The sequence below is a fragment of the Aquila chrysaetos genome, chromosome Z (assembly GCF_900496995.4).
Source record: "Aquila chrysaetos chrysaetos chromosome Z, bAquChr1.4, whole genome shotgun sequence".
NCBI classification, from domain to species: Eukaryota; Metazoa; Chordata; class Aves; order Accipitriformes; family Accipitridae; genus Aquila; species Aquila chrysaetos.
In genome coordinates this window covers 87,503,865-87,527,106 of record NC_044030.1, presented here as the reverse complement: position 1 = coordinate 87,527,106, position 23,242 = coordinate 87,503,865, and the positions used below count along the sequence as shown (strand labels likewise).

Genomic DNA, 23,242 nt, shown 5'->3' with positions numbered 1-23,242 from the left:
GAGAGACATATAAGAGAGTAAAAGAGAGAGAAAAAGAGGTATGCCTGTTAAAAATTCCCCTCGAGGTCAGTGAAAAGGTTCACATCAAATGCTTCAGTGTTTCTCTCAACGGGCGAAGGGTCGAGCCTCAAGGAGTGGAGAGAAACAGCCCCGGCCGTGTCGGCTTTTGGCGACAGACCTCCGATTTTGGCAAACAAACAGGAGAGTTTGGGAGCTCCGAGAGGCGTCCCGCTCGGGGGGGGGATGCTGGTCCCAGCCCGCTGCGGTCCAGGAGAGCTCCAAGGGCCTCCCGTAGTACCGCTGCTTGTAGGTTTGGGAGTTGATTGACTTTTGCCATCAACAAATTGCTGGGATGCCAGCTGCGCTGGTACCATTTCACATGCAGATAAGGGAAACTCCGAGACCGAGAAGAACTCCAAACACAGATAGGGGCTGCTCCCAGCCTGTCAGGGAGGACTGTAATAACAAGGTCTCCAGGTCGTGAGGAGAGAGAACTGGCTGCAGGTTGTTATGAGAAGTGGCTATCTCTACTCCCGTCCCCCGCCTCCCTCCGCCGGGCAGCAGGAGTCCTTGAGACCGCAGAGCATATCTCCCTGTCTCGGCTGGGTAAGAGTTCCTGGCACAGCCAAGGGTCGCTTCGCTGCCCGGCTCCGTACACTCACGTGAAGGGCCAGCGAGCCTTCCCGAGTTTGTAAATCAGCCTGGAGAGGGGCAAAGAAATGCACCGCCACCGTCAGATAGTGGAAGAGGCCATCGGTTAATGTCCCCTGGAAGAGGCAGGCTGGGATCGCACTGGGGTCTTCATGAAGCAGGGAAGGAGAGACAAGGATGGCTGTAGGTGAGGATCCTAGGTTGTCTGCAAGAGCTGACCAAGATCTGAGGCAGTGGACGAGCTTCTCTGCTGATACAGCCCCCTGGATTTAAAAAACAATTTTAAATTTTTTCTTTAAAGGATCTGCGGCTTCTTTAGAGCCTAACTGTGCAGACCTAAGAGATGCCCAAGTATGTATTTTATGTCACGTGCACATTTGCAAAGAAAACCTTCAAAACGTAACCCGAGCACAACGCAAGCAACGCCGCTACGAGTTTATCTTCAAGAAACGGGATGTTGGGGTCTTTTGTTTGTTTCCATCGTGGGGTGCTCGATCTCCCATTTCTGAGCCCCCCGTCCTGTGGTAACGGTCACGCAGGGACCGTGGCGGACGGCCGGGGCAGAGCAACCCGAGGGCCTCCCGCTCCGGCCCCGCCGCCTCCGCCGCCGTCCCCCCGGCACCGCCCCCGCTACAGCGGGGGCGGTGCCGGGGGGGACGGCGGCGGAGGCGGCGGGGCCGTCTGAGGGAATGCAGGCGGCCGCCGCCAAAATGGCCGCCGCCGCCACCGGACGGGCGGCGGGTTATCGTGAGTCTGTGGGCGCCGTGCGCAGCCGGCGGGAACGGGGAGGGGGTGGGGGGGTGTGTGTGTGTGTGTGGGTGTCTGAAGGCGGGGAGGGGGCTCTGCTGGGGGATGCCGGCCTCGCCGCGGGGGCCGTGAGGGCAGCGGGACCGCGTTACACAACGCCCGTGAGGTGCCTTTGCGTAACGCTGCCGGCGGAGCGGCGGCCTCCCATCCCCGCGCCGTGACCCGGGGCTGGAATCTGCGGGCAGCGGGGCCGGGCAGCGGTGCGGGGGGCTCCGGCGGCGGTGGGGGGCTGCCCCTGGCCGGGTCGGGGGGGGGTCGCGTCGCCGCGCTGTGGTGAGTGGGGTGCGGAGACCTTGCCGTGAGTCTGGCTCAAGTGTGGGAAGTGCTGGACAGGCTAATGATGATTTTTTTCTTTCCTGTAAACGAGCGGAGCGCTGTGAGGCTTGGGATTTTTTCGTCTCGGAAAAATCTGTCGTTTGCTGGTGTCGGGCTCGGTTTTTCGTTGTTTGGGTGTTTTGTTTTGGTTAGGTTTTTTCTCCTTCCCAAGAGTTTAATTTTAGACGAGACCCTTTCCTTTTTATAAAGCGTTTGTGTGAAAAATCATCCTTGTTTAACCATTCACAGGTTGCGTTTTCAAAATAAGGCCAGGTGCGGTGAGGAGGTGTGAATAAGAAATACAGCTGCAAGTCAGTTTCACAGCTATCCTAATGCTACAAATGTGCGTTACAGATACCGTCTACATACACGTGTGTATTGCAGTTTTTACAACATGCAGTCGGGTTTGTGTGCTCCTTCAGCAGGAGCTCTTCTCCTTAACCTTTGTAGATGCAACGCATTACCCAGTTACCACTGTAATGGCAGAGTAACCTCACGTACCTACCGAGAGGCACTGGTGTGCTGACCCGGAGACGAGTGGAAGTGTGGGCATGCACCAGGGACCAGTTTTATTGGGCCTTGGCTCCAGAGGCTAATACGATAATGCCATTTCTAAAACTTACAAAAAACCACTTTTATCAACGTTCCATCAGGCTGGAACTATCATCGTCGCACGTCCTGTGCGTTCTGTGTCATGTGCTTTATGGTGCAGATATTAATGTGCCCAGACCTCGCCTTAAGTAAAACAAATGCTCTCCAGTATTTATTTACAGCGCAGAAGGATCGATACAGCCATTGAAACTTCTCTTTTTATTGTCCTATGTAATTAACATATAGTGTCAGTGCTTCAAACAGTAATAATTGAAGAACTGGAAGAAGAATATAAATATTTGACAAGAGTCTGTCAGGCATCATCAATGCTTGAATTGAAGTTCTTTAGTTTGCAGCCTTTTATATCACTGCAGACACAGGCGTGCACAGCTACACACTCTTAATCCCAAGTAAGAAGCTGGATTTGCAAGATGCTTTTCACTGTCATTGATTTCAGCAGGTTTTGAGGGCGTTCAGCATCTGTTCAGGATGTTATTAGGGACCTGTGAAGTATAAGATGCTCTTCTCAGCGGGTGGATCGGCTGTTGAGGAGGTCTGTGCTGTTGGGGCTCAATTGCTGCTGAACTCCTGCAGTCTGACAAGGGAAGTGTCGCACCAAACGATTGCTGGAGAGCCAGGGATGCAGAATTTAACAATTTTTTTCATCTTGGGCAATTCACACTATTGTTGCACTAAAAAATATCATGTAATGACTATGAACTCCTAGGGAAAACAAAGCGTGCTTTTGAAAAAGCAGACTGTAACCAGCATGTGGGAAGTAAAATATACTGGGTTTTGGCTGATGCTGAAATCCAGAAATAATAGAAGTCGCCTAGCTGGGTAGTGAGAAAGAAGGCTGCCTGTGTCCTCAGGTAAATGGATTCTGAAATTGCTGCTCAGTGTACATGACACATGGTCAAACTAAGGAGCTGTGTGCTCATGGCTAACAGGTACTGACCTACATTGCTGAAGTTTGCTGGGGACCCTAAATTAGCAAATGTCTAACCTACATGGTAGAGGTGGTATAGAAATACTTTGCTTGTCTAGAGTTAGCCCAGGTGTGTCTGTACCATGAGGAGTTACCTAGCTTTACATACTTGCTTCCTTAGTGTGTCAGCCCTGCGTGGTTTCTCTTGTGTTGTCACCTGTTATTTTGGACTTACAACTGGAGCTTAAAGATCAGTGAGGCTTTTGTTTGGTTTTAGGTTACTGCCTGGTATCTGAAAAGCTGTTGGTATACAGAGCGTTTAAAGAAAGGCAGAAGCTTGCAATTTCCTGACTTTCTTTGATTCCAGGACCTGGAGCTTAAGGGAGAAAATGCCAAGCAGCACAATACTGCCAAGTGTGTTTATGTAGCTGTTGAGGGATTAGTGCCTATCTGGTGAAGAGGCCCCTCAGCCTGGTGCAAGGTTATCGATGTGCTGTTATCTTTCTTCCAGTTGTAAAAAGCAGCAGTCAGCTGAGGGTCCCGGTACGATGGAGAGGTCAGGCAACCGCAGCCGCAGTGACAGAAAGCACAAAACCTCAAATTCAGCCAGAAGTGCGGTAAGTTTGCAGTGAGGTCTGGGTGGGTGTGTTGCGCTCTTGTTGCCCTCTGTCCCTCTCAGATATGGTATGCTGCTTTACTTGCATAGCAAAGCTGGTTGTGTGGTAAAACTTGGCAGTCACAGGGCTTGATCTAGTTTTTTTGTGTGTGTGTGTGATTGCTTTTATCTGGCTGGCTGCATCCACCGAGCCTCTTGTTTTCACAGTTCTGTGGGGCAAGGATGGCCTGCCTTGTTCTCTGCAGAGTGCAGTGAGGCAGTGGCCCACAGTAAGGCCTGAGGCAGTGCAGAAGCAATAGAAGAACAAACAGTAGGATATTATTATTTGAGGTTCTGGTTCCTGCTTCCTGGGTTTTATTTAGCAACCTCCTGATAGACACTCCAGGAGGAAGGGAATGGAAACTGAGGTCCTGACGCATCGGGGCAGGCCTAGGCTCCTCTCAGTGCCCCTTTGTAAGACTTTGGCTTGAACAAGAGGAGGGCAAAGCTCCCTGTGCAGCCTCAGCTCTGTCCACTCGGGAGGAAAGAGATCCTGGCCACTGGGCTCCCTCGGGCAGGGGAAACGATTCGATGGGGAAATCCACCCCTTGGGTGGGAGCTGTGATCAGCAGCCGTTTCTGTAAAAGCTGATACCGCCATCTGCTCCACTCTGCTGTGCTGGGAGGGACGTTATCCATAGAACAGTGTGCCGGGCCTGCACCTGGATAGAAAACCCATTGCGGGGGGGGGGGGGGGAGGACAAACCACCCAAACAGAACCAACCCTGCACTTATTTTATGTGTAGAATGGCTCTTTGCTGCTTTCACTGCTTTGGGAGATGAGATGTGTCTCCAAAGCAATGAAGACAAAGACCTGTGTGGGTAGCTCTTCTGTTTTCTGTGGAAGCTGCTCCTTCGTTTGGTTGGCATCTACAGCTGGCATTCAGCTGAGATAGTCCTTGGACCCTGTTTTATAACCTTCTTTATAGCCTTCAGCTGCAAGATAATTTTCTCAGTATATTTCCAGTTAAACTCTGTGTTGTAAAGTGATTACTTTTTTAAAAAAAGTAAAGATCATGTAAATACTTGTTCTCTGGCTTATTCATGCTTGTAGTTCATATTTTTACATAAGCAGCTCATGCTTCTAAATAGGATGCTGCTTTTGCAAAAGACAAATGCAGAAGGGTAAGCTGATTGTTTTGTAACAATAATAAAAAAAAGCAGTAGGTCACTAGGATTTGAAATATCTCTTGCTTCCATAGGAAACCTAAAACAGGAATCTTGATGTTAAACATGGGAGGTCCAGAACGGCTGGATGATGTGCATGATTTCTTACTTCGTCTTTTCCTGGACAGAGATCTAATGACGCTTCCAGCTCAAAAGTGAGAAACACTGAACTCCTGTGTTACAGTCAGTGTTGGGTGTTGCTGTCTTAGCTGTAGGCTTGAACATGTAACTTCTGTGTATATCAGCATTTCTTAAGACTGTCTCATCTTGGGACCAGTCGGTGCAAGAAACGATGTTATAATTCTCTGGAAATAGGCATGCCAAAATCATTCTCTTCTAATTGCAAGTTGTGGTTTCCTGTCATCTAGTAAGTTTGGGAAGGGTGATGGAATATAACATTAAACCATGCAGTGCTGGCTTGCTATAATTTGGGGAGATTGCCACAGAAAACCCACTACAGTGGAGAGATTTGGGGAAAGGGGTGGTGATTTGGGTTATGGTATTAATATGTGTACCTTTTGAATGCTTTAGTAAATTAGCACCATTAATTGCCAAACGCCGCACACCAAAAATCCAGGAGCAGTACAGCAGGATTGGAGGTGGATCGCCAATCAAGAAGTGGACGGCGGTGCAGGGAGAAGGCATGGTGAAACTGCTGGACAGCATGTCTCCTCGCACCGGTACTTCTTTACTGTGCTTGTTAGAAGTTTCTTTTGCTTCATGTGTTGAAAGTATATGCTTGTAAAGCAGCTTTTGCTTCTTGATTTCTATTGTGAGTGCAAACAGTGTTTTCAGTCCTGCTAGGAAATTACGACAAAGATATTGCAGAAGTTCTTATTCATTAAAACCTCAGCATATGCAAAAGCATGGGGTTCCCACACATGCAAATACATTTTTGTGCTGTGGTCTGCATTGCAAAATGGCTTTGATTTTGGAGAGTACTGTCCGTACTCATTCAACCTGCAGTAACACAGTGTAGCACCAAAAGCCAACAACCAAACATTTACCCACCTTCTCAGGCTGGATCCAGTATGTGCTGTGGTCCAGCTGCTGCCTCTGTGCCCAAGGTAACTAGCTGAAAAGCTGCCCAGGGTAAGTCCACCCTTGGATGCTTTTGGTGTGTTTCATCTTACGTAACTTCGGCCATCAGGAAGTTGGGCACCTGGCCTAAGCTGGTGGTCTCTGCTCCATCTTTCATCAAGAGAGAGTAGGGCTTGGAGAGGAAGTGATTCAATTCATCTTAGTCATTATCAAAGGGCGGGCTTACCCTCTAAAGGTACGCTTACCTCTCTCCTTGATTATGGGAAGAAATCTAGATGACTGTGAGACAAATATCTTATTTTCAGATGGCTGAAGCTAGGTGATGGGAGTCTCCGCTGGTGTGTATGACTGCAAGGTGTCATACGTTGCCCCGTAAACCCTGCTTGAGCTTGAAGAAGTCTACACTGAAGACAAGTGGTTAAGCCTTAGATGATAAGAAAGGGGAATGTATTTCCTGTGAAAAAATAAGGCAGGCATGGGAGAAGGGTGTTCAGAGTGGCATTCTTGCTAGCGTAAATGAGGTGGAGATTTGTGACCATTGGCAGTGGCAGTATAATCTCATGTAATTCTCTTATGAAGAGGTAGAGTGGGAGAATGACGATCCTCTTAGGCTGCGCATGTGCATGCACACACAGAGTAAGAAACGCCTGTCGACCTAGGGTTTCCTGGTCGTTCATGTTCTGCACACTGGTGCTATTGAGTTTCACAGGGGGGTAGGATCTCCTGCTGTAAAATGCACGGCCAGCTTCTCATGGCTGCTGCACACTCATAGCAGCCAGCAGTTAGGGCTCAGAGAGAGGACAGTGCAGCGTTCCCTGCTCCTGCCTGCAAGTGCCCTTCCCTGTTCAGCACCAGCTCGGCCACAATGCTGTGCAGGGACTGTCTGATGCAGAACAGCTTTGAGGCCAGAACTTAACGCTATAAAGTGTTTTGTATTTGCCTTTGTTTTGCCAGCCTGAGCCTAAAGAATAGGTGACTGCATGGGAGGGTGTCAGGAGTCTGACTGTTCTCCAAAGTCGCAGGTGTCTTTCGTTCCTCCGAAATGCCCCTCTGCAATTATTGCTTGGATGTATCCAGAGCTTTTGAAGCTTTGTCTGAATCTAACTCTTAATAATGGATGAAAGAACACACACTAATTAGGCCTGATTTCAGGACTGAAGAGGAGGTTTGTTGGAAGAAAAGACAAGGTTTCATAGATGAACATGGCAGGCCTTGGTTGAGTGACAGCAGTGAGCCCCACCCGAGGACATGAGCAGGAGATAAGGCCTAACGGTTTGGCTTGGGTGGAAGTAGACGCTGTTTTTGCCATTTCTTCCTTGGTGGCAAGAGAACTTGAAAGGTGAATACAGCCTCCCTCCCCTCTCTCAGATCACAGAATCTCTCTGAACCTTGCTTCTTCACAGCAAGGAGCTGTGACTTGTATGGATTACCCTGTGCCAAGCTACCTGGTAGCACTAGTGTAATGGGAAATGGATGCAGACGCTTCTGTGAATGTCCTTTTACTAAGGGCTTCAGCTAACAAGTTTTACTGTGCAGTTGCAGTGGGCTAGGTATGCAAACACAAGACAACTGCGGTTGTGTGCATAGTGTTGATTTGCTGTGATTCAGCCATGTTCGATCTCTCTCCTAAAACCTCCAACCAAATTGATACATGAGTCATTTTTCACCCAGGTTAAGTGCATTCATGGTGGAATTTGCGCCAGTTTAGCTACTGCTTTCAAATTGGTTGTTAGCTGAATTTGACTTCAGCTTGTACTGTTGCTCAGTTAGCAGCTATGATGAACTAGAAGCCTGTTCCTCTTCTGCTGGTCGCTGAAGGTGATAGGTCATTTGCTTAGGGTACCTTTTATGCTACAGTTTCTTGCTATGTGACATTAAAACCATGGCGTTAATAAATGTGAGTGGCAGCACTAGAAATTAAACTTCCACAGTCACGTAGCAGCTCAAGGGTGATGGCCATCTTCTGTGTCTTGCCTCCCATGGGACAGGCAGAAAAAGACAGTCAATCACCACTGTTTTGACAAAAGCCAGGAGAAACAGTAATGTGATGGTTGGTCTGTCTGAAATGACCTGTCTGGGATCACCTTTGTTCCAGTAAGATATTTCTCTGCATTATGCTTTTTGTTCTTGAAGCAGCAGACTACCTTTGTGAGTAGAAGGAATTAACAACATCACTAAGCTCCCCTCTGAATTCTTCACTGATGTGTTGGCTATAGACAATACTTCTCATCCTGCCACTCCAATAGGAACACTAAACATTTTTAACAGAAGAATTGCTGGAGTAGAAGCAGCCAAAGAGGAGTGCTCAAAGTTCTCTTCAGCTCAGCAGCTTTACAATGCGTGGTGCTGCAAGCCTTCTTCTCCCTTCAGTTTCTGTGACCTTTGCTGATGTGGTGCTGGTGTGTCAGGGAATCCCCCTCCATGTTTGACAATACATATTATTTGATTCGTAGCTATTTTGTAGTTCTTTGTGGCGCCTGCTTCAGGCTTCAGTAGAAAAGGGCTAGAGGTAGAAGAGTGGTAAAAGGGTCTGGAAGGTGAAAAGTAATGCTCTTGAAAGGCTAGGACCAAATTTATTTCATTTGTTCAGCATGTAACGCATCACTGATACCTTCATTTGGGTGATGTTTGATCCTTTTTTCCACAGGTGCTACTCTCTAGCTTAATTCCAGCTGTGGTCCCTGCAAGTATAGTCAAAGCGTGAAGCCAAAACCGCACCCTGCTGTGGCATCCAAGGCAGTAGTGTTTTTAGCAGCAGTAGCCCCTGAAGGGTCAGGTTTGCAACAGGTTCTGCAGATAAAGCTTAGAAAGTTTATCTGCTTTTCTCAGTGTACCACTCCCACTTGCTTTTGTTTGGTGACCACTTTCTGTGAAGTCACACCCACCTCTGTGCAGTTCTTACAGCTGATAAGTCATTTAGAGACCTCCTTTTTTACCTAACACTAGCTGCAGTCTTAAAAATTGAGTGTGCTAACCATTGCTAACAATTGAATTAAGTGCTAACCATTTCCTTAAGCATTTCAAGTAACTTGCAGCGTTATCAAGTACTGTGTTGCTTCAGAATAGCTTGAAACAGTTGGATGTGCTTCCAGACTGAGCTACGCATTTCGGAATATCGTGTGCTCACAGGTAGCTCTTTGGGAGTGCTGAGCCCTGTTAATGAGTAACTTTTGGGTTGTGGTGATAAGACTTGAAACACATGGCGAAGAAGAAATACTTTGCATACTCATTTTACCTTGATCTGGACTTTTGGGGCATGGAGTTTATAGTTGCTGTGTATTTGCAGTTGGTGAAGAGCTCATATTAGGCAGTATCAATAACCACCTGTAAAATTCCCTCCTGTGTAAATTAATCAATCTACTGATTTACTGACTTGGACTATACATTTGGCATGTTACACTTTGGTAATGGGACTAATGTAAAGTAGTATATGAACAGCCTCACCCATGTCGTCTGGGAACAATATAATTTTAAAATGAAGCTTTATTGTTACAGGCAGCTGTCTGAAAATGAACAAGAGCTCTTCCTTTCTGAATGAGTGGGGTTGGGTAGGCTTGGTAGTCTGTAAGAATAAATCACACAAACATGGTGATAGGAAAATCCATTTCTATTGTTGGGGTTTGTTTTTTTTAGGGCTGGCATCAAATAGGCTAATGTCTTGCAATGGTAATTATATTTTAAGAAAGCACATCTTTTTTTACTGTTTTTAATTATAACAGTTCTTACTATTTCTTACAAGTTGTATTTTAGCTGAGATTCCCTTGTCAGCAGAATGCAAGGTCACGGTATGAGGGGGCCATGTTGTTTCTTTAAATTGGCAGCTCTTCGTGGAAGGAGATGGCACTCTTTTCCCAGTACTTGTGAATAACTGTAACAACAAAATGAACATGAAAATCTCTCCTTTGCTTGTGACCCAGGACAAAATGTCATACTGTGAGAGTATTGCAAGAAGTTTCCAGGTTGGCCATGTTTTTCCCAGTATGTCCTTTCCCAGGTTAAACTCCTACTGTCTTTGCTCTGGTTAGTCAGACTTTTGTTTTTAATGCCATTTAAAAATGTTAATGAGGTTACTGGCTCTCGGGGCTCCTGACATTGAGTCATTATTTGCTGCTGCTCCCAGCTGGGAGCTGTCTTGCTTCCTGCAGAGAACTGGGGCTGACTAAACCTGTTTTCTGAATCCTGCATAAATGTATGGAGTGGAGACCAAGCATGGGACATCTGCTTCCTTCAGAAACCTTTTAAATGTTATTTCAGAGCTAGTGACCCGGAAACCCTGAAGAAGAAACTTTGCTTTTGTTCTAAGAACCTCTGTCCTCTACTTGAAAAAACCAAAATAAAACAGCAAACCTCCCTTTCCTCCCTCCCCCTAATCAAACCATACTCCCCTAACCTCGAAGCGGACACCCAAAAGATGAGAAGTGGAAAATGGAAAAACCTAAAATGTTGTCCTTGGAGAGAATGATATTGCCTCCAAAATAAAGTGTTTAAAGTCATGAAGATTTCTGTGAAAAACACCCAGAAACCAGAATGAAAGAACATGCATCCCTTATTCAGTATCACTGATCTCCTGCCCCAGACAACAGTCCCAGTCCTTGGGGGTTTATATGCAAATGGAGCAGACTTACCAGGGTGAGGGAAGGCATCTTCTCTCCCGAGGATGGTGACCAGAGAAGTTGCATCAAACAATGATTCCACCTTGTCTTGTTTTTAGCTTTGTTTTTTAATGTGGTTAACTGGAGGCAAGGCAGTGGAAAGAAGTGAAATAGAATTACATCTGCATAATATGATGAAGGAAAAGAGAGTAGGTGAGGTAAAGGCAGGGGAGCCAGGTGTTTGCTGAAGCTGAAAAAGGAGTTAGAGGGCAAGGAAGGGAGGGCATGTGGAGCAAACGGTTGGTACCTGGGAATTCTGCCTGAATGCCCCTGCAGTGCTGGGACTGAGGGCCTGATCCAGCACAGGCAAATGAATCCTTTGTGAACTGAAGGCATCCTGTTTTGAGGACTTCTCTATTAGCACCTGGAGCATGAAAGGGATAAAATTACCTGGTTTTCTTGAAACACCTTATAAGCAGCTAATGTCTATAAGGTGCAGGGCCTTTTCCTGTTTGAAACTGATCCCTGTAGAGCAGAATATCTCAGTGCTGGCAACACAAAATTGCAGCCCAATTATGTTTGAAAGTTTAGGTAAATCAGATTTCCTGAAATGTGCAAACTGCTTAAGCAATGTGTTTCCTTTTGTATGGCAGAATGAAGAAAGCCTTGTCTTTCCTAAGGTTTTGGCATTTTAATTACATTGGTGTATTTAAAACATCCGACTTCTGATTTCAGTACGCGAGTTGAGCTGTGCTGTTAGGAAGCCTGTAGCATGTCTGTAATTGTGATCTGGGTTAGGGCATAGTAGTGTTCATTTAGCATCTCAGAGTGACACTTTTTTACCAATGCATCCTTTAAATCAGAACTTGCCCAGTAAAATGTCAGAGCTCTGTACAGTCTGGAAACCACACCTCTGATTAACTAAGTAAAAGCAGAAGAGTGATGCTTCCTGCAGAAGCAAACAATAGTGTAACTCACTTTTAAATTCTAATAACAGCAAAGTCAGTTACCAGAAAAAATACTTGGCCAAAGAAAGATGTGTTTGTATGACAGTGGTTTAGAAAAGTAGCCAGAAAATTATCAACAAGTTTATTTCAACAGTTCCAGTCTGTCTAGTTCTGTACTTTGTACTTATTAATGATGTGTTATTCAGAGTTCTTGGTTTTTTTTTTCCCTGCAATTCCTTTTCCCATGCTCTGGCTGGCAGCACCTCACAAATACTACATTGGCTTCCGGTATGTCCATCCTCTGACAGAAGAAGCAATTGAAGAGATGGAGAAAGATGGCATTGAAAGGGCTATCGCTTTCACCCAGTACCCACAGTACAGTTGTTCTACCACAGGTGAGCGTCTGTGCAGGAGCAGAGCATGGACAGAGGTGAACGGGGGTGTGTGTCTGCGAGCCTGAGGGAGCCTGCAGAGTGTCAGTGCAAGCTGTCCTGTCTTCCTCAAAGTGCCCCTTCCTGTTAGCTTCATTGCCAGCTCAAGGTCTTCTGTATTTACTAGAATTCCGAGTTTTGGGTAGAAACTTCTTAACTCGGGGCAGCTTTATGTTACCATTGTTACTGTGAGATAACATAAACTGAAGGCTCAGGAACACGACTGAGTAAGCTTTCTTCATGGAAAATAGAACAATAATTGTTCTTAGTTAAAGAATGGTTTAGCAAATTGTTACTGGCTTGTACATTGTATGAACTTTGATATGATTGTTCCCATTTGAGGCTCTCAGTTCTGACTGACTGTTGCATTTTAAATACGTAGCATTTTTAAATATTATAATACCTTGCTACAAAACTGTTTTAATCTGACAGGTTGCTAATGCCTTGGCTGAACTTATGTTCTTAATTCTCTGTATTTCAGGAAGCAGTTTAAATGCCATTTATCGCTACTACAATAAAAAAGGGGAGAAGCCAAAGATGAAGTGGAGTATAATTGACCGATGGCCCACACATCCCCTTCTTATTCAGGTATGGATTTGTATGAGAGCCTTTGAAGTTAGCAGTCAGAATGAGACGTGAACTGAGCAGGTCTGATATGTTATCAAATTGGCATTCCCTGGGGTTTTCTTAGATTGGTTGACGTAGGAGAAACTTGGTATCTTTGCATTGCCAGCTGACCTTAAACCAACAAGGAACTAGGTAAATACAGATGTTTATTGAGTTTCCTTTTTAGAAATATTTACTACCAGTAAAAACAAAGCATAATATTAAGCAACAGAAACATTCTGAGGAAACACTTCACTTTGATCAAGTCTTAGCTTCTAACAAAACTTACAAGATTTTTAGCTATAGAATGTACTGAAAGAAGATGAACCTATTTGCTGATTTAGGCTGTGTTTATATATTTTTGTTAAAAAAAAAGAAAAAATATTTGAGAAGAGTGACAGAAATGCTTCAATTTGAGGGTACATTTTAGTTACTGTAATGAAATGTGTCATGTCTACTATGTATGAAATTACAGGAAAAGGATGATTATTTCATGCCAGATGTTTTGGCATGATAATGTGTGAAAGTGACCATCATGCATGTCTTGTTTTAAAAGCATAGTCATATTATTGTAATAGTGTTGGCTGGAAGGAACCTCTAGAGGTCATTAGTCCAAATTCCTGCTCAGAGCAGATCTATGGTTGACACATGTACATATCATGTCAGTTCATCAGATTCTTATCTGGCAGCAAAGAGGTAATTCTTGGTACAGCACTGGCTGTGGCAGGAGCAATAAAGGGAAACCTTGCTCCTTCCTTTTCAGAGAAAATGGCATTTTTGTCTTTGTTGGGGAGCTTCTCTTCTAGTTTGGGTTTTGCAATTTTTGTGGTGTGCTGAACAGATGATAAAAATGACTGAAGGAAGGCAAGGTGGAACTGCCTGCACTGTGTGATGTTCCCCTGACAAGTTGCCTGAGTGTGGTGCTGTCCTGGGATGTGACGTTGTTATGCACTCTCCATGCCTTCAGTATGTATTCTCCTTGCCTTCAATGAAACACCTCAGCAGAATTTAGGAACCTTTCATATCTTCAGGGAAGCTGCAAAATGGTTTCCATTAGACAGAGTACATGCAACGTGGGGGTTTTTTGTGCATTTTTTTTTTTTTTTTTAAATAAGCTCACCAATGTGCATTTCTTTAAGTCCAGGGAGGCTGTAATTGAAAGGTCTGGCTCAGCCCCTGATTATAAAGTTGAAATGGAGACTGAATTTTTTTAACATTTCTGAGATATTTTACAGTGAAAAACAGCAAAGCGAGAAGACCAGGCAGACAGAATTGTTTCATGCTCCTGCAGCACCATATGCTGGCAGTGATGGCAGCTGCTTTTCTCTCTGTACGCTCCCTCAGCCTAGCTGTGGGTATGCAGTGTTACGGCTCTCAGTTCAAACGCCGATGGTGGGAATGAAGGGTCAGAGGTGTTTCCCTGATTTTTTGTGTAGTACTAAGAACGTTTTGGGTGTTGGACAGAGGTGTCCGTCTCTCCCATGTTCTCTCCTGTCAGCTGCACTCAAGATGGAGGTCTCCGAATACAATTATCTCAAACTTGCTTCAACAGCCCATTAGGGGACACCTTTCTCAGAGCAGGCTCGTCTCTGATGCCATCCGTATCTACTGAGTCAGTCTAAGTGTAATGGGGCTGCTAAGAGAGGATGGTTGTGCTCTGCCCATTCACCGTTTCTCTCTCCCCCTGCACAAGCAGCTGCACACGTGTGCCCTCCCCAGCCCGGGAACCACTCTTTAGAGGTGGTAGAGGAGAGTTGTTACCAGTATCTTAAAACTATTGGGATGATCAAAAGTTCACAGGGGCCATTGGTGTGTTGGGACCAGGCACTGTGTGGTGCTGTATACTTGACAGTATGTAATATGTGCTGCCTTTCACTATTGCTCGACGCATACCGAAAGGGGAATTTTGAAGTTCTTAAGGCAACCTGGAACACTGAAGCTGCCCATCTTGGGTCATGTGAAATCACATAATGCCTCTTAGTGTTTCTGATTCAGGTCTTTGCTTTTTTCTGAACAGTGCTTCACCGATCACATACAGAAGGAATTGAACCTGTTTCCACCCGACAAAAGGAAAGATGTTGTTATCCTCTTCTCGGCTCACTCGCTGCCCATGTCTGTGAGTTATGTCAGATCGTTTCTGTCATTGTTAGACCAGAGTCACACTGGTTGGGCTGAATGGAAGGGTATGGGGCTCACACACCTGTGCGGTAGGGCCACAGTTGTGGAAGTGCCAGGCAAATATAAAAGAGAAATAGGAAGGTGAGTTAGTGAGTTGCAGGTGGAAGCCTGAAGCGGGGCTGAAGGTGAGGCACATGAGCTGTGGTTACTCTCCTGCATGCTTACTCAGATCTGTGCAGTTGGCCACCCTTGAAGATGGGGCGCTGGGTTAGGTCAGACTCAGTATGGCTGCTTTCATGGCCTCACAAATGTGCCAGCTCAAACCTGGATGGTAATGAGGGGGAAAATTTGGTTATTTTCTCACCTCTAGAAAGCAGTAATAATACTTCCCTTGAAGGAGTGAAAGTAAAATCTTTGCAACGTTGCAATAAATTACTTGATCCTCTGTCAGCAACCAGCAACTGCAGTGAAATGGCTCTCAAATAATTTTTCAAAAATGCAGTGCTGTTACTGAAATGTAACTTTATCTACATGTGATGATAGAAGAATTTATCTTTTATCATGGCAAGGAGGAGGAGTAGATATTCTGGTAAAGCAGCTTCATCATGGGTTTTGCTGGGCAAGAATGCAGTTTTTCTTCCCTGTTTTGGATGAGCCAGGCACTTGATACAGACCGTCCTGGGCACAGCCACATCACAGGCAGCATGCTCACCTTCCCCAGTATTTAGGTGGTCTTTGCCCAAACATGTTCACTGGAAGAAAAAGGTCTGGTGTTTCTGTGTTGAAGGTGGTGAACCGTGGTGATCCATATCCTCAAGAAGTGGGAGCTACTGTCCAGAGAGTCATGGAGAAGCTGAACTACTCCAACCCTTACAGGCTTGTGTGGCAGTCCAAGGTATGTGCTCAGGGAAGCTGTAAAGCCACCTGCCACTGTAAAGCTTTTCAGGTGATGGAGTTTATGATCTTCCAGCTTAAGAAGATCATCACCTCAGTGCCTTTTTCCTGTTTTCAGCAAGTATTTCTGCTTGAACAGAATTCCCATCTATTACTCAAATTCAGTCTTTCCAGATACTCTTTATCCACAGTTTCTTGCCTTTTTTTGTGTATTGCATCTTTTTAACGTAGATTTTTGATGTGTCTGTTAGAAAACCTATGATCTCAAAACATCTAGTTTGGCATTTATCATTCTCTGTCAGAAGGAAGAATTGAGCACTCTCTGGATTTTTAAGGTGTTGCCTTTTGAGGATCTCTGAGCAATTTTTCCAAAGTCATCACTGTGATACAGGCATTCTTAATAATGATACGAGCCTAATCCAAACAGGCTTAATTATTCTTGACGAAGACTGCTTGCATTACTTTGTACTTATTATTACTACTGCAAATAGCAAGGAACATAAGTTTTATCAGAATTACGTAGTACAAGTAACCTTATGTCTCAGGGGCATTATACCTATTGCCATTGTTGTCTTGTTCTTAAAGTTGCATATTATGGTACATCAGCACCAAATACTTCATGGATAGTAGAGAGGTAAGGACAATTTGCCACAGAGTGCTAACTTTAAGAGGCAGATAAACCCTGTGCAGTAGTGGTTAGGGTTTTAGTGAATAGAAAACAGTAGATCTTTATTTAAATTTTCATTTATTTTAATGAGAGTCTCATTTAGGCCAGCCCAGGTTCTGTTTCTTTATGATTTAAATGGTTGGACAGTATGTCTTCATAAAAAATTTAATGGAGAAAGTGAGAGGTACTATCAAAAGCAGGGAAATAGAAATATATCAAAAGGGAAATAGAAATAACTGGCTCCATCTTAAACATAATCTGGTCTGTGTTGTCCTGCTTAAGAAAACATGGGTGTTCTTTGTAAGCATGATTTAATGAGGGATTTTTTTCTTTTTCTTTTTTTTTTTTTTTTATTTCCCTCCCCCTTTTCTTACAGGTTGGACCAATGCCTTGGCTTGGTCCACAGACAGATGAGACCATTAAAGGACTGTGCCAAAGAGGAAAGAAGAACATGTTGTTGGTCCCAATAGCATTTACAAGTGACCACATTGAAACACTTTATGAACTGGATATTGAGTATGCCCAAGTTTTAGCGAATGAGGTAAATGTTTTATAGTTCTTATAACTGTTTGGATAGTGGTGCCCCAAAATTACTTTTCCTGTTTTGAAATTTGCTTTTTAGTTGCTTTTTGCAATATGATCTGGGGCAAATTTAATTTTTCTGTAAATTGAAAATTAATCTGAACTGGCATAACTCAAATGAATTTTTAGCAACACAAAACAGGTGGGAATTTGTCTTTCTAGATTTAACTTTTTAAGCCACTAATATCCTTACTAAAAAAGGATCATTGATTTATGGCAGCAAAGTGAAATTTTGTATCATAGTTATTTTTGTTGTATTGAAAAATATGGTATTGCATTTAATTCTGTCATTTTGGGGCAACTTCTGAATGAAGTAGAAAAGAAGATTTTGAAGGCTTAACTAGTGAAGGATCTAGCAGACTTAACTTCTTTTCTCCTTATTTTTGATTCAGTGTGGAGTTGAAAATATCAGAAGAGCAGAGTCTCTTAATGGAAATCCACTGTTCTCCAAGGTATCTTCTTTGTTGCAATAGTTGTAAAAGTTTGCAGTTGTGTGTTTCCCACTAGATTATGGATGTCTTCTTGTAGTTTTAAAGTATTCTGAATTTAAGAGTGAAAATGGAAACCCCTGTACTTAATCTGTATACCACAAAGTGTTTTCTTTTACCACAGTTTGTGGGTTCTCTCTTTTTTTTTTTAATTTATTTTTTTAAAGAATTTCAGAAGTTTGGTTTGACAAAAAAGAAAAACAGTTTTGTATTCATTTGTAGTAGTCTTTTAATGAAATATTTTTCTTAAGATATTATGCCAATGCAGTTTTAAAGTAGGATTTTCTGCTGAAGTAAAGGGGGCTGGTGCTTAAAAAGTGTAGTCTGATGGATACACAATTTGGCAATTTCACTAGTCAGTGTGACATGTTAAAGCATTTTTTTATTTTATGCAGCTAGGTTTGCTCACTTCTGATTTTTAATTAACTGTCTTTCAGGCTCTGGCAGACTTGGTCTGTTCGCATATCCAGTCGAATGAAGTCTGCTCTAGGCAGTTAACTCTCTGCTGTCCGCTCTGTGTAAATCCCATCTGCAGGGAGACAAAAGCCTTCTTCACTAATCAACAGCTGTGATGGGTGTCTAGGAGAGCACCACTGGATTATGCAGGAAAATTGCCCTGGTGAAGCAGAGCAAAGGAAAGAAACCACTTGACCAAACTCTCCTCCGTTACATACTTGCAGGCTGGTAGTCTCAGTGGTGTTAACCTCATGTAACAGTGAGGAGAACTTGACTTTTTTTGTTTGTTTTATTTTTTCTTTGTTTGAGAAGAGTTTGTAGAAAGCAGGGAAATAAGGGCGTTTATCCTGTGAGATGTGAAAAGATCTCGTTTCATCTGATTCTGATTGGACTTAGCATGAGCCCATAAGTATGCACTGAAAAACTTAAAAAACTTTTCTACAAATTAGTTTCTATTTCCTATGCAGGGATTTATTTGTATGCAGTTTTGTCATGAGTGCATTAATTTAAGCTTTCCAAGTCAAGCATACAATTACTTGTTTTGATTATGCTTAAGGTACAGTATAACCAGCATAGTCAACAATTGTCTCTTCTGAGTGTGATATTTTTCAGATGGGTTTGAAGATCAAGTGACTTCTAATGCTTTTTAAATGTGTATTTTTTTTTTTTTTTAGAGCATAAAGATAAGGCTTTGTTTTGGTTTGTTTTTTTTCTCCTGCCAGAAACTTCTGGTGAAAGCTTAGCTGGGATAGTAGAACGCACAAGATTTGTTTACATTTTCTAGAAAAAACACTCTCGTTATCTGCAGGAAAGCCTCAGCATTTGAAGAGCATAAAATGAAAGGAATAAGCCTGCCTGGGTGATGCTGAAGAACATGCTCAATTGAAACAAACTGTATGTTTCAAATCCAGCAGCTATCAGCAGCATGTATGGAAACATGTTGGTTTATCTTTGAAGCAAAATGGCTTTTTAAAATTACTATTAAAAAGGGCTTTCCTTGTTTGGCTACATAAATTTAGGAAGTCAGGGTTGCTCTCCAGAAGGTTTATAGATCTGCTCTGTGCTATCTACTGTGCCACAGTGCTGTGGTTTTTGTGGGATACCTATGGAGTTCCACGGGTACAATTGATCTAGCTTAATTGATGTTGTTATTTAAAACTGAGATGATAAGTCAGGAATAATTTACATTGCAGATGCCCAAGAGCAGGCAGCGCCGCAGCTTAACAGCTGGGTGCTTATGCATACTTTTTGACAAAAGCCGAATTTTGTCTGTTAGATTTCCGGCACTGATGGTGGGCCAGGAGTATGCACTCATAACCCAGCTAAACTTCTTGCTTGTCTTGGCAGGCGTTGGGGTGCATCAGGACTGCTGAATCCACTCCTAAGCAGCAGTGGTTTTGTAGAGTGAAAAACCTTTTTAGGGCAGTATTCCCTCACTGTCGGCACTGGGACCGGTGTCCAGGTTAGTCTTGGGAGGGGGCTTTTCTGAAAGGCTGGTCACCCCAAAGCATGCCTGAGCTCGGCACTTGAAGTAGTTCAGGGCAGAAGTACCGCAGCACCTCAGTCAGTGGTCCTCTCGCACAGGGACCTCTCCTCCTGGGAGGGACAAAGGAGGAGCAAAGCTGTGACAGTGTTTGGTGGGACTGAGCCATATGTGTATTAGTCTAGCTGTCAGCTTCATGGGTATAAATGTTTACTTTAACGTAATTAGCACTGAAATGCCAGTACTTTGGCAACACAGGTTGTTTTCTGTAAATGGATGATTCAGCTAATCATGATGTTTGAGAAGCAGATGCCGTGCTGCTCAGACAGTTTTATTTGCGTATGTAATTATGAGGCATGAACAGTTTGAACCTCTGATCTTTCAAGGATAGGGTAGTTTAAAAAGAAAATAGGCCTCTGTTGATATAACAGGGGTTTATCTTGTTCTATTTTATGTTGAAAGAATTAAACACGGGATACTAAAGAAATGAATGGATGCTGTGTCAATCAGCCAGTGGGCCAAGTACTGCCACGGAGCAATGTAAATCCTACTGTACAGCCTCGCTAGGGCCTGTGGCCTAATATGTCTTGAGAGTTGATTGATGTCTCCACTGCCATACTGCAGCTTCCGTGTGTGATTATGGTGAGACAGACTTGAATTCCTTCAGTGCCAGAACCTCCTACATTACTGCTGTCCCTCGTTGCTTTAGCAGAAAGAAGTCTTCCTTGACCCTTCATACCTGTGCCTGTTTCAGTGGCAGGGAACTAGAAGCCAGGGCTTCTGTTCTCCCTTTTTGCTCCGTTCTTGGTCTCTGCTCGCTGCCTTGGCAGGAAAAAGGAGTGCAAAGCTGATTCCTGCCCTTGCTCAGGTGGAGTAGGTAGGACTATCGCATGTGTGTGGAAGGACGAAATTTTCATGGCAAAGCTTTGAATCAACGTCAAAAGAATAAAAATGTCTGCAATATGTCTGGGAAGGGAACACTAGCCTTACGTCTCTTGTTGGACAAAGAACTTTCTCTGTTCCCATTTCTCTGCTTGACACTTACGGGTCAGTGGAAAACAACCTGTTTTGTAAAATCTTCCTACTTACACCTCTTTCCTACCAGCTGAAGGGTATATTGACCTTCAAATCCAGGTTGTGACCAGCGCATTTAGAAGTGTGGCTGAAGCTGGAAAGTGAAGGTTAACTTCTTATGAACATTGCAATACTATAAATATAGATTGGCTTTTTATTTCCATACTGGAGAGAGTACTGAAAATATTAGCTGGCACTAATTATGAGGCATTATGTTTGTCCCCAGTAATAAAAGGTATTTAAAATTCACTTTTTAGTATGCTAACCACAAGTGAGATAATTACTAAGCCCATTGCTGCTATTAGACCATAATGTAGAAATCACTTAATTTTTCTAGCTTTTAGCAGATAGATCTCGTCTCATAGTGTTGGTGGGGTTCTTCATTTTGCTGAACAGATCATGTAATATTACTCCGTTCTGCTATTTAACACACATTATTTTGTCCTAGAGCAGCGTCAAAAGCCTGTTGAAAAACTACCTGAGCAAGTTAGCTAGCAGCTCTGCTTAATATTTTTAATAGAAATCTAGATAACAGTGAGACTACTAACAGTGGCAATTCTGCTGCCATTGAAATCTAATCCTGGGCTTTCTGTTTGGGAGCATTTCTAACTATGCTAACTAACAATGGAATTAATTTGACCTTACTTTAGATGCTTCTGATCTACATGTTGACATCTGAGCTGGTGTCCTAGGTACTATTTATAGTCAAAAGATTGTTTTAATATGCATTTCTGAGAAATTATTCATCTCTCAAAGCAGATGTCCACAGCAGGTTGGATGAGTTTCACTCCGTTGCTGCCTCTGACCATGAAGGGAGCATGGTGCACTAACTCAGAGGTAGTTAGCTACATTGCACGTGTCTAATGTGAGGAGAGATAAATCCCATCCATTTATGTGCCTTCTTCTTCAGCACTCTGCCAGTGGTGTGTAGCTGCTGCACTTGGGAGATTGCAGTCTTAATCCTACAATTATGCATTCAGTTTGCCCCTCTGGCAGATTTTAAACATTTGGTGCTACTAACTCAGGACCCAGCCTCGTCAGATCCTGAGCACTTTCTGCTCTGATTGGATTGGTTTGAGCATACGGAAGTGTCAGCATCTGGGAGACTCTAGTCCTCAGACAATAATCCAGTTTGATTTTTTTCGTTATCAGTTACACTTCTTTTTCAGTACTTTATTTCATTTGCAAGTGTTTATCATTTACATATGCCCTGACAAAAAGCAACCAGTTGGAAGTGAGCTTAAGTGATGTGTTGAGGCAGCGTTGTATCCCAAGATTTCGTCAGTAAGAGCCGAGTCCTCAGGCTGGACTTGAGCAGTGGCGGGGCTTCAGGGACAGTACGGTGTTGCTGTCCCCGTGCCCAAGCTGCTCGGTCATACTCCTGCTAATGCTGGCGGTGCTGTTTGCAGCGCAGGCTGACAAACAGCTGCACAACTGAGACTGCACCTGAAAGTAGGAATGAGAGCTGGGGAGTGGAATCTTCAGAGCAGTGCTCCCACAGCACTGTGGAGCTCTGGCTCGGGGTTGTTGATGGAAAAATAGAGGAGTTCAGAAACAGAGCCCTTGGTGTCCTAAGGAAAGAAGTGGGAAGTAAAGGTGTTTGCAAATGGAATGTTTTGAAGAATTTGCTCATGATTAGGCTGTGCTCCTGAATTAACTCCCTGCAACTTTGCTTTTTTCTTTTTTTGTTTAGTTGAAGTTTTTCTCTTTTGGAGTTTATAAAATCTCCCTTATTACTGGCTGCATTTTAGAAAATGTGATAGCTTCCAAAAGTGGTGCTGTAATATTGAAAGGTGTGTGGATAGTGTCTGTGAGCTAAACTCCTGCTCCCCCTGGAGAAGAGGATGTTACAGTTGAGTTCAGTGGGGCTGGGATTTTCCTAGGAATATCTAAAAGCTCACTTTATTTTCCCTTTCTACCACACTGAGAGAGTTGGAAATCAGTATGAAGTGTAAGATGCAAGAGAGAGAGAAGTTCCTTTCATTTTTTTTTTTAATGCCAGATGTGTTGAAATACTTGCTTTTAGTCCAACATACGTATTTCAGATTGAACAAGGACTTCCATTTAATGTAACACAAAAAAATTGTGTAATCTTCCTGTGTATCATTTGCCATAAAGATGGAATTTCAATTAAATTTTTTGGAAGAAATAACTGAGCTGTGTGTCTTTAGTAAGAGCCCTTTATGATGGTATTTGATGTCCTCTCTGTTCCTTCCCTTTTCTCTGCACCAGAAAGCAAAAGCATTTGGGCGTGTCCTGGGCAGCATTTCAGTTCGGATCTGTAGTGAACTGCGAAGCCATGGTTCCCCCCGACAGAGAGTTGATTCACTTTGTGCACGAGGGGTTCAAACTCTGGGTGCCTCTGGAAGGAAGCACTCCAGATGTGCACCAAACACTCCCACTGCGCGGGGGTCTTGGCCAAATCCTGTCTGAATGCTCGGTGCAAGGAACCAGACTAATGTTACCTGGAGTAGGCCCTCAGCACCCACTGAGATACACTGGTCTGGTCCCGATGTGCCAAATTACTTGCTGAAGCAGCCAAGCCATGGTGGGTCCATCCCTTAGGTTTTCAAGGGAAATAACGGCACTTGAGCCCTCCGGGCTCGCAGTCAGGGTCAAGTTGGGCACACGCGAGGGCAGAGCTCGCTAATGAAGTTCTGTGACCAGCAGCCTTTATCTGGGTATTTATGTGTGGTTTTGAAAATGGATGTCCCCAGTAGTCAAAGCTGCTTATTCTGCTCACGCAGAAG

General features: G+C 43.8%; 1 protein-coding gene across 2 annotated transcripts; it reads left to right on the top strand.

Moving 5' to 3' along the window:
* The first annotated feature begins 1,294 nt into the window (after positions 1-1,294).
* On the top strand, positions 1,295-22,644 carry FECH (ferrochelatase). 2 transcript variants are annotated; one of them, XM_030004340.2, is made up of 11 exons: positions 1,295-1,398; positions 3,804-3,909; positions 5,149-5,268; positions 5,645-5,793; positions 11,954-12,088; positions 12,606-12,712; positions 14,748-14,846; positions 15,636-15,743; positions 16,786-16,950; positions 17,384-17,443; positions 17,917-22,644. In XM_030004340.2, the coding sequence occupies exons 1-11, from the start codon at positions 1,341-1,343 to the stop codon at positions 18,049-18,051; spliced, it is 1,242 nt and encodes a 413-aa protein (XP_029860200.1). In that variant the 5' UTR covers positions 1,295-1,340; the 3' UTR covers positions 18,052-22,644. The 2 variants fall into 2 exon arrangements, with proteins under 2 accessions (XP_029860200.1, XP_040976996.1); XM_041121062.1 differs by lacking the exon at positions 1,295-1,398 and adding an exon at positions 2,756-2,774.
* Positions 22,645-23,242: the final 598 nt, after the last annotated feature.